Raw genomic sequence first — 11444 nt, 5'->3', positions numbered from 1 at the left:
TGTCATTATAATTTCATCTTTATTAAGACAAAAATTTGGGTGCAGGCGGTTTATTTGGGGAGTGATCCCACAAGCGAGGAGAGTGACACAAGGAAGGAAGAGTCATGTAAGGCGATGCTCCTGTGAGCAGAGGAGGCTGATTCTGTTGAGACCCCCTGAGAAGCACACAGAATATATCCCCAAACTGAGCACTAATCGAAGAGGCTGGAGCCTTTACTCACCGGCCCCTGAGAACCCTGGCCAGAACTGGCCCACTCTTTGGGCTGTGCCAAGCAAGCTCCTAAGGGCAGAATGTAGAAAGGCAGGCCTGCTCTGAGGTGGAATGCTGGTGGCACACAGACACTGGCCCCCATATCCATCAGCGCCGGGAAAGTGACACATGGATGAGAGGATGTGCAATAGAATTTATCAAATTTCTTGTATGTGTGCTTATATGAACACAAAGCTTTACCAGCACTACAAATAGGGTGTGTGTCTTTAATGACTCCTCCACAAAAGAAATTTGATCGAGGTCTTCCCATTTTGAAAACAATCCTAGAAATTTACACAGCTTTACCAGTGATGAGTTGTGTAGCTGAAAGAAACTCTTCTAAACTATCAATAAGAAAAAAAAAATTTTCTGTCTATAAACAACCATATTACAAAAGCATTATTATAGGAAGAAGTAATCAGATTATGTAGCCAAAGAATGTAAGAAAATCTTGTAAAGAAAGAAAAGTTGTCATTTTTTCCTTAGACTTTGTGGAGCTTATATTTGTTAACTTCCAAAAATTTGTAACTTGTGATTTCTTCTCTCATTCTAAATAAGTATTTAAATTGTACCTAATTTTGTGTTTGTGACAAGCAACCCCTATAACCGTTTGTTGAATGAGTTTACCCAGGTTGCTGCCTCCCCAGAAGCACATGTCCTTGGGGCCTCAGTGCCCCCCTTGGTCTCCAAACACCTCCTCAATCTGGGGATTGAATGGATTCTCCTTTCCCAGGACATGAGGCCACTGGTGCTGCATCTTCTTCCAGAAGCGATCTGCCAACAGCTGGGAAACCACCTGCAAGCAAGAACCCAAAGGAAAAGGAAAAGGGGGATTATACCAAAGTAAAGAACTTATCGGCAAGATTTACTCTACTCTTTGAGTGGTGGGCAGACCTTAGGCTGGCTCCCAAGGATTCCTACCTTTGAGTCTTCGTATGATCCCCTTCCTTTGATGTGGGTGGAACCTATCACCTGGTTCTAAGCAACAGAGCGCAATAAAGGATGTCCTTTCAGTGACTGTCGCGTTATCTATGACTCTGCTTTGCTGGCAGATTTGCTCTCGAGACCCTCCTTGCTGGGCTGATGAAGTTAGAAGGCATGGTGAGAAGCCACATGGCAGGGAGCAGAGGGTGGCCTCTAGCTCACATCTAGTAAGAAGTTGGGTCTTCAGTCCTACAGCCACAAGGAAATAAATTCTGCCAACAACCCAAGTGGGTATGGCATCAAATCTTCCCCAGTTGTCTCCAAGTGAGAACGTAGATGTTAGTCTGTGAAATCCCAAGCAGGGAGCCCAGTGAAACTGTGCCAGCACTTCTGACCCACAGAAACTGAACCAAGTATGTATTGTTTTAAGCTGCTACCTTTGTGGAAATTTGTATTTGGTAAAAGACAGCAAATATACTTTCTCAGAAAGCCATTTATTCACTTACCTGTGGACAGCTAACACTTACTACAGGCCTAAGGCTTGGGTTTTGGAGATAAACAGGATGAATCCTTCCTTCAAGGAACTCCCAGCCTAGTGAGGGACTGAGGCTTGCAGAATGATGCTACCAAAGCCACAGGGAGGGCGGAGAGGGGTGCTCCTACCTGGAAGGGGAAGAGGTGGCAACTCTGCTGGGTGGGAGCAAAGGCTAGGTCCTCTCTGAAGAGTGTGATAGCTGAGCTGAATTTTCAAGGAGGAATTCACCAGATGGATCCAGAAGGAAGTAGTGTACATGATGGAGGGTACAGCACACCCAAAAGCTCAGAGGCACAGAAGAGAATGGCCCGTGGGTGGGGACCCAGGGGTGCCTGGGACTTGAGGCTGAATGGGTGCCCTGGCGGGCTGTGGGCATGAAGAGTGTGGCTGGAGTGCCAGGGTGAGGAATGTAGTGGCTTAACTCCCAGGTCTGTCCCTGCTGTCCCAGCCCAATGCCCACTCGCTTGTTCCATTGTTTTATGTCCCTTTATTCACCATGTCACCGGGACCCATTCTTGGTGTTCAGTCCTCTGGCTTGTCATTAACGTGTCTTTGATAAGGAGTCTTTCTCTGCAGATAATGCCTTCATTTAGCAAATGGGGCTTGGACAAGCCTTCAGGCCCCAGATGGCTACATCTCCCTGGGGTTGGGTAGGGGGTGGTTAAAGCTGAATGAATAGAGGAATGTGATTGCTGAAGGCTTCAGAGGGGAACATATTGTTCAGCGCGGATGCTCAGTGATGTCCCTGACTTATTCAGAAGCACATGGACATTGTCTTCAAAGGGCACATCCTGTTCATCTTGCCAGTAAGTAGTGCTGCCAGCTCCCTGTGGATGTGGGCAGCCCTCTTCTACTCTCTGGGCTGAAATTCTCTCGTTTGCAAAATGAGTGAATGATCTAATGACTTATCTGGGTCTAAATTGTGCAAAAGATTTTAGCACGTAGAAAAAAACTAGAACTGGTTGAGTCAATATATTAAACATCCGTGGTATTTTAATACATTCTGAGCCTTCTGAGGTGGATCCCAAATTCCATCCATCCACCAATGTAACCTTGATTATTTCTGTGTGGTGTCTAACACACACCCACCCCACCTGCCACTACCACGTACTACATGAACCACACACACACACACAAACACACACACACACTCAGACCTAAAGAGGCTGTCAGGCCAGCAGGTTTACTGGAAGATCTGATCATCTCTCACACACTAAAGCAGTCAGTGTTTTTTCAAAAGACAGGACTGTTTTCAGACTGTTTTTCCTGCCACTTCTCAACAGAACAGCCTCCTTCTAGGTCTGTGAAAAATTACGGGTTCTTATTTTTCGGTTTTTGCATTTTACCTTGATAGACCTAAGCAGTCTTCCTAATAATTATGTAGTACCAAAGTATTTGTGGTCATTTATTTCCCAGTCTGAATTAATAAGGGAGGAGATGGGGATGAGGATAAGCGGAGGAAAGTTAACAGGAGAGAACTCAGATCTGAGTACGGGTAGCTGTTTGGTTTGAAAGCAATTAGTTGGCTGTCACTCTAATGGAGATTAAAATATTCATGAGTGTGCACTGCTGATATTTTGGATCTAAAATGAAAGTGGCATCATTATTACTAAACTAGACACTTGTGATAAAATGACTCACTATAATTATTCATTTGTCTGAGAAACGTGTACTGAGCACCTACTATGAGCTTCTTAAAACCACCCTTCTCTGGTAACTCCCATGATACACTGTTCAGGACAAGGCTCAGCTATCCTTATTACCCCAGGTGAGCTGGTCCTTGAACACAAATATCTTTTGTGCCTCCCTATTCACAATTTAAAATATTAATGCAATACCTATTCAGTTGATAAAAAAATTAAAAGATAGTTAAGCAAAAAGGAAAACAGGATACAACACATCTTAATTGAATAGAGAGTCACTGTCAGCACTGAACCTTTCTGAGCCACACACATGCACACACACACATACATATACTGGATCCCTCTATAAATATTTTAAAATCTGCTCTTTTTGAGAAATAATTAACACACAGTAAAATTCACTCTTTTTGGTAAACAGTTCCATGAGTGTTGACAAATGCATTCAGTTGAGTCATCATCCCACCAATCTTTAATCTGCTTTTATTAATTTGCTCTATATTACAAACCTATTACCATGTCACTGAAAGCAGATCTCTATCATTTTTATTCATGGCACTATACTCCATCAGATAGATGTAAACTAATTTATTTCACCGATAGAGATTCTCGCCACACATCTTCCTAACATCTGTCCTCAGGACAGGGGCAGAGACAGTTTCCTGCTGCCGGTGCCTACATCTGCAGCCCAGGGTGGGTTCACAGGCTGCCTCATTCACTACCCCTGCTAGACACGTGCACGGAATGAAACTGGTCCAGCAGAAAGCTAGGGGACGTAGGGTCCTGGGTAAGTGGAATGTGGTGGTGAACAGGGTCGGGCTCTTCCTTGTCTCTTCCTCGGCAGTGGCCCAGCTGCCTGTGCTCTCGCAGGGCCTCAGCTGCAGAGTCCAGACGGTTGCCACCAGGGCGCTGCTGCTCTTGTCCAGGTGCCCCTCAGTTCCAGCAGTGCGGCCCTTACTCTGGGTAAGTCCGTACCACATGGGCACTGGTGCTGGTCTGCAGGCCCCTCTGCAGCCCCAGTGCTTAGGTGGGGCACTGTCACCCACTCATCTGCCTGCTGCAGAAGCCCGCAGGGTAGCAAAACCACGCGATGGTTGTTGGCCCACTGCAACGTTTCCTCTTTGAAACTCTCACAGAAGGGGTGACCAAGCAGGGTAACTTAACCTCCCGTTGTTTTATATATTTAGGTGAGCAGCTTTCTCAGTTTTTACTTGCAGCCTTTGCTCTCCCTAGGATTCGGGCATGAGTCCATGGAGAGGGGAGTTGGAGGGCGGGGACTTGGTGCTGTTTCTTGATTCAGTCCTTGGTGACAGCCATCATGTGGTTTTTAGAATTGTTCTCCCTTCTGATGACAAGTTAAAATTGAGCCATATTTCTTTGCCTAACCATATTTGTACTTATGATGAGTTCTTCCCCAGGCAGTACTAGTCCTCCAGGCAAATATACCATGCCAAATTCAGCCCACATGCTCATGATCTGCTCACATATGCAGGCATGATAGAAGCCCAGCAGTGGTCATAGCTGGACATCATCTGAGATTCCTCCACACTCCCACTTCAGAAGATATTTGTACAGACTTTGTTACAAAAATGGAACTCTTTAGTAAGACAACCATAAAAACAAACCCCAAACAGTAACTACCTTTTTGTAATATATATATATATTTAATTAATTTATTTTTTAATTGAAGGATAATTACTTTACAGAATTTTGTTGTTTCCTTTTTGTAATATTTTTAAAGAATAAATTCTTGCAATTCAGAGCAAGATTATATAGACTTCACCAACAATTTATGACCAACCTTTTAAATTGCTAAATTTAACGCTGAGGTTCTACCAGACCAAAATGAAAAATCTCTGAATTTATTTTTTCTGTAGGAAGAACACATCCAGTCTATCTTGGTAAGATTGATTTTAAATGCCTGCAGGGAAGCCCTCACCACAGGGAAGGCACGGTTTTATTTCTCTGGCCTCTTAATCTGCTCAGAAACACAATCTATTGGACCTGGTTGCTTTTGTTCCCAATTAATTTTAAATTTGTAAGCTTACAATGTGATAGTGGTATGAGATGTATTCTAAAACATTTAAGGAAAAATGTAAGTTTCCAGCTGCAGCCCGTCTGTGCTGACTCAGTGTGTCACCACTCAAACCACTGCTGCCAGCGGGTGTATAAAGCAAACTGACCAAACTGGCCCTTCATTCCTGGGTGACCAGCCTAAATGACCGCTATTGGAGGGTTTCCTGGCCAGAAGGCCCTTTCTCTTCTCTTTCCCCACTGCCAGCAGAGATGCCTTCTTTGAGGGACTCCACAAGTCTGCCATGGACCGGGAGTCCCAGGGACTTACTTGTTGAGACAAATAAAGATCTAGAGGCTATTAAACTTATTTAAAGCCAACCTGCTGATTATACATATAGATGTTTTCTTCCAGCAGTGTAAATGGGCCAGGGCTCAAGAAAGAGGAGGGAGTTGGTGTCATGGAAGATTCACTGCCTGCAGGGAGAATTTGAAGAGGTTGGTTTGAGTTGCTCCTTGCCTGATAAGAGATGAGGCTGTCTTGCAGAGACTTTGTTGGATGGAGTTTCTAAAGGCAGGAGGTGTCAGGAATGTTTAACTAGAGAGTCTCAGCATAGCCAAGAAAACTGGACTTGGTATGTTTGTGATTCTTTCAGCATTTCCTGTTTACCATTGCCTGATTTTAGACTCAGAGATGTTTTGAGTGCCTTTTCAGATATTTAACTTTGCAAAGATTTTAAAAGGTAGACGTTGAACATATAGAATTGCTGCACCTTCCACAGGCCACAAATCTGGGTCTTGGGTCTTTACCATGATGTTTCTTTTCTAGGACAAACTTTCTTTGCATTTTGTCAGTAGTTTGACTGCTATTCCCAACTCTCTGCTACATCAGCTGTCTCCGGAGGCATCTAGTGATCTCCCAGGTCTTCCTTCCAGTGGGTCCTGCTGGGAGGGCCAATAGTTCCTGCTTCATGGCAGTCACACCTGTGTAATCCCTCTCCTTTGAGTGTGGTGGAACTTGACACTTGCTTTTAACTTCTAGGATATGGCAAAGGTGATGGAACGTTACTCTGAGATTAGGTTGTGTACCACTGTGACTTCTGTCTTGCTGGCAGATACTCTCTGTTGCTGTTTTGTACTCGCTGATGAAACAAACAGGTCACTCAGGTGGCCTCTGAGCAACAGCCAGCTAGGAACTGTTGCTAGAAACATTTTAGTTCCACAAGGCTCAAGGAACTAAATTCTGCATATGAACTTGGAGGCAGATCCAAGTTCAGCTTTCAAATGACACCCAGCCCTGGCAGACACCTTGATGGCAACCTGGGAGAGACAGTGGAGCAGGATACCCAGTTAACCCATGTTGCCTAGATTCCTGGCCACAGAAAATGCCAGATAAGTAATGTGCATGGTTTTAAAATCATTTGGTATGCAACAGCAGACAACTAAAACACCTTCTCAATCTTAATCCTGTTTGATCTTTACTTTTTCTTCATAATTTGATCCCTTGGGCCAACCTCATCCCTGCCAGTGTCTCTTACTCTCAACTAGAAGCAGGTGATTCCCAAATCTGTGTCTCCAGGCCAGACCCCTCTCCTGAGATCAGAACTCATAAACTTGATCTAGTGACTGGATATAGTGCAGGTACCCCAAATTTAGAATGTTCCAATCTTCTCCTGACAAAATGTGGTCCACTGGAGAAGGGAATGGCAAACCACTTCAGTATTCTTCCATTGAGAACCCTGTGAACAGTATGCAAAGGCGAAAAGATAGGACACTGAAAGATGAACTCCCCAGGTGGGTAGGTGCCAAATATGCTACTGGAGATCAGTGGAGAAGTAACTTCAGAAAGAATGAAGGGATATAGCCAAAGCAAAGATAACACCCAGTTGTGGATGGGACTGATGATAGAAGCAAGGTCTGACGCTGTAAAGAGCAATATTGCATAAAAACCTGGAATGTTAGGTCCATGAATCAAGGCAAATTAGGAGTGGTCAAACAGGAGATGGCAAGAGTGAACATTCTAGGAATCAGCAAAATAAAATGGACTGGAATGGGTGAATTTAACTCAGGTGACCATTATATCTACTACTGTGGGCAGGAATCCCTTAGAAGAAATGGACTAGCCATCATAGTCAACAAGAGAGTCCAAAATGCAGTACTTGGATGCAATCTCAAAAACAACAGAATGATCTCTGTTCATTTCCAAGGCAGACCATTCAATATCATGGTAATCCAAGTCTATGCCCCAACCAGTAACGCTGAAGAAGCTGAAGTTGAACAGTTCTATGAAGACCTACAAGACCTTTTAGAACTAACACCCAAAAAAGATGTCCTTTTCATTATAGGGGACTGGAATGCAAAAGTAGGAAGTCAAGAAACACCTGGAGTAACAGGCAAATTTGGCCTTGGAGTACAGAAAGAAGCAGGGCAAAGGCTAATAGAGTTTTGCCAAGAGAATACACTGGTCATAGCAAACACCCTCGTTCAATAACACAAGAGAAGACTCTACACATGGACATCACCAGATGGTCAACACCAAAATCAGATTGATTATATTCTTTGCAGCAAAAAGATGGAGAAGCTCTATACAGTCAGCAAAAACAAGACCAGGGGCTGACTGTGGCTCAGATCATGACCTCCTTAATGCCAAATTCACACTTAAATTGAAGAAAGTAAGGAAAACCACTAGACCATTCAGGTATGACCTAAATCAAATCCCTTATGATTATACAGTGGAAGTGAGAAATAGATTTAAGGGACTAGATCTGATAGACAGAGTGCCTGATGAGCTATTGACAGAGGTTCATGACATTGTACAGGAGACAGGGATCAAGACCATCCCCATGGAAAAGAAATGCAAAAAAGCAAAATGGCTGTCTGAGGAGGCCTTACAAATAGCTGTGAAAAGAAGAGAAGCAAAAAGCAAAGGAGAGAAGGAAAGATACACCCATTTAAATGCAGAGTTCCAAAGAATAGCAAGGATATATATATATATATATAATAAGGCTTATATATATATAAGCCTTCCTCAATGATCAGTGCAAAGAAATAGAGGAAAACAATAGAATGGGAAAGACTAGAGATCTCTTCAAGATAATTAGAGATACCAAGGGAATATTTCATGCAAAGATGGGCTCAATAAAGGAAAGACATGGCATGGACCTAACAGAAGCAGAAGATATTAAGAAGAGGTGGCAAGAATACACAGAAGAACTGTACAAAAAAGATCTTCATGACCCAGATAATCATGATGGTGTGATCACTCATCTAGAGCCAGACATCCTAAAATGTGAAGTCAAGTGGGCCTTAGGAAGCATCACTATGAACAAAGCTAGTGGAGGTGATGGAATTCTGGTTGAGCTATTTCAAATCCTAAAAGATGATGCTGTGAAAGTGCTACACTCACTATGCCAGCAAATTTGGAAAACTCAGCAGTAGCCACAGGACTGGAAAAGGTCAGTTTTCATTCCAGTCCCAAAGAAAGGCAATGCCAAAGAATGCTCAAACTACTACACAATTGCACTCATCTCACACGCTAGTAAAGTAATGCTCAAAATTCTCCAAGCCAGGCTTCAGCAATATGTGAACTGCGAACTTCCAGATGTTCAAGCTGGCTTTAGAAAAGGTAGAGGAACCAGAGATCAAATTGCGAACATCCACTGGATTATCAAAAAAGCAAGAGAGTGCCAGAAAGACATCTATTTCTGCTTTATTGACTATGGCAAAGGCTTTAACTGTGTGGATCACAATAAACTGTGGAAAATTCTGAAAGAGATGGGAATACCAGACCACCTGACCTGCCTCTTGAGAAACCTGTATGCAGGTCAGGAAGCAACAGTTAGAACTGGACATGGAACAACAGACTGGTTCCAAATAGGAAAAGGAGTACGTCAAGGCTGTATATTGTCACCCTGCTTATTTAACTTCTATGCAGAGTACATCATGAGAAACGATGGACTGGAAGAAACACAAGCTGGAATCAAGACTGCCGGGAGAAATATCAATAACCTCAGATATGCAGATGACACCACCCTTACGGCAGAAAGTGAAGAAGAACTAAAGAGCCTCTTGATGAAAGTGAAAAAGGAGAGTGAAAAAGTTGGCTTAAAGCTCAAAATTCAGAAAACTAAGATCATGGCATCTGGCCGCATCACTTCATGGGAAATAGATGGGGAAACAGTGGAAATAGTGGATGACTTTTTTTGGGGGGGTCTTAAATCTCTGCAGATTGTGATTGTCACCATGAAATTAAAAGATGTATACTCCTTGGAAGGAAAGTTATGACCAAACTAGATAGCATATTAAAAAACAGAAACATTACTTTGCCAAGAAAGGTCCATCTAGTCAAGGCTATGGTTTTCCAGTGATCATGTATGGATGTGAGAGTTGGACTATAAAGAAAACTGAATGCCAAAGAATTGATGCTTTTGAAGTGTGGTGTTGGAGAAGACTCTTGAGAGTCCCTTGGACTTGAAGGAGGTCCAACCAGTCCATCCTAAAGGAGATCAGTCCTGGGTGTTCTTTGGAAGGACTGATGCTGAAGCTGAAACTCCAATACTTTGGCCACCTGATGCGAAGAATTGACTCATTGGAAAAGACCCTGATGCTGGGAAAAATTGAGGGCAGGAGAAGGGGACGACAGAGGATGAGATGGTTGATGGCATCACTGACTCAATGCACATGAGTTTGGGTAAACTCTGGGAGTTGTTGATAAATAGGGAGGCCTGGCTGCTGTGGTCCATGTGATCACAAAGAGCTGGACACAACAAGCGACTGAACTGAACTAAATCTTTTTTTAAGTTCCTTGACTTGGTATTTTCACCTCTCTTCATCCAGGTGTCTAATTTTGTGAGTCATCTCCTTCCTACTCATGAAATCCATCAATCAGCAGGTCTGGCATTATACTTTTCTAGTCCCATTACCCCCTTAAAATGAAGAAGGTATTTCTTAAATTTCTGTTCTACATTTTGGAAATGAGATAAAGAAGTGATTATTAGTATATCAGGCTTTTTAAAAAAATATTTGCTTACTTTCACTTAGATGGTGAATACAATCTGGCTCAAAAATTAATATCTACCATAAATTTGAACTTTTCAACAAAATCTGTGTTTATACTTAATTACACTTGTCTCTCTGAGAGAATTGGAACAGTTGAATCAATAGTGATTATACACTGTCCCCCTCTGCTTCTCCAGCAGGGTTTTAGAAAAAAATAGGTCAATAAAATAAAGCCTGCTCCCCTCTTGGTGGTGAGGAGCCAGTAGCAACTGTCTTGCTCAGATGTACAGGAACTGGTGAGGGGCACTGGACAAAGGTTCGTGGCTACTCTTTTGGTTGGTATTATGTCTGTGCCATCAACATGAGGTCCTGCAACTCAGCCTTGACCAACTAGCTCTTTCAAGATGGAAAAGGGGTGGATTCCTCTAGCTTCCCCATGGTTTGGAAGAATACATTCACATGGCTTCTGCTATAGGGCACGCCACTGGGAGGAGGGTATATAGGGACATTCAGAGGCTCCCTTAAAGGCTTCAAGTCACAACCGTGTCCTGATGCTGCTCACATCTATATCTACAGCTCAGATCCCTTCCTGAGCTTGCTGCAGAGACATCCTATAGGATCTTTAAACTTTTACTAACTTTTACTAACGCCTCCTCAAACCACCCTATCCTCCTAAAGGTGTTCTTGATCTCAGCAGGCAATGGAATCATCTATCCAATTTCCCAATTCACAAAAGAAATGTCATGCTTAGCATCTCTTCCTCTTTCACCTTTACATCCAATAAACAACCATGTTCTGTTGATTTAACTGTCTGAATCACTCCAATAGAGGCTTTCTCTCTCCCACTCTCACTACCTCTGTTCCGCCACCACACTCTCCCACACAAAAGTGTCCTCCAAACAGGTCTCCCTCCCTCTGGACAAAACCATTCTCCATGCTGCCACCTCAGGTATCTTTTTAGAGCACAAAGTGAAAGAAGTGAAAGTGTTAGTCACTTAGTCATATCTGATTCTTTGCGCGACCCCATGGACTGTAGCCTGCCAGGCTCTTCTGTCCATGGGATTCTCCAGGCAAGAATACTGGA

General features: G+C 43.2%; 1 protein-coding gene across 5 annotated transcripts in view; it reads right to left on the bottom strand.

Annotated features, from left to right (window-relative positions):
* AOAH (acyloxyacyl hydrolase) overlaps window positions 1-11444 on the bottom strand; it is a 199116-nt gene continuing 187672 nt past the window's right edge. Inside the window, exons 21-22 of one of the 5 annotated variants that reach the window (XM_042248593.1) lie at window positions 1838-1965; window positions 939-1046 (exon numbers count right to left, since the gene is read on the bottom strand). In XM_042248593.1, the coding sequence (XP_042104527.1) occupies window positions 1882-1965 (84 nt within the window). In that variant the 3' untranslated portion in view covers window positions 939-1046; window positions 1838-1881. Of the gene's footprint in view, window positions 1966-3809; window positions 5840-11444 lie in introns of those variants that run through there. The other 4 variants (XR_009600488.1, XM_042248592.2, XM_060415018.1 and 1 more) reach the window with 4 other exon arrangements.

Source organism: Ovis aries, chromosome 4 (genome assembly GCF_016772045.2).
Source record: "Ovis aries strain OAR_USU_Benz2616 breed Rambouillet chromosome 4, ARS-UI_Ramb_v3.0, whole genome shotgun sequence".
In the NCBI taxonomy this organism is placed as follows: domain Eukaryota; kingdom Metazoa; phylum Chordata; class Mammalia; order Artiodactyla; family Bovidae; genus Ovis; species Ovis aries.
This window is presented reverse-complemented; position numbering and strand designations above follow the sequence as displayed.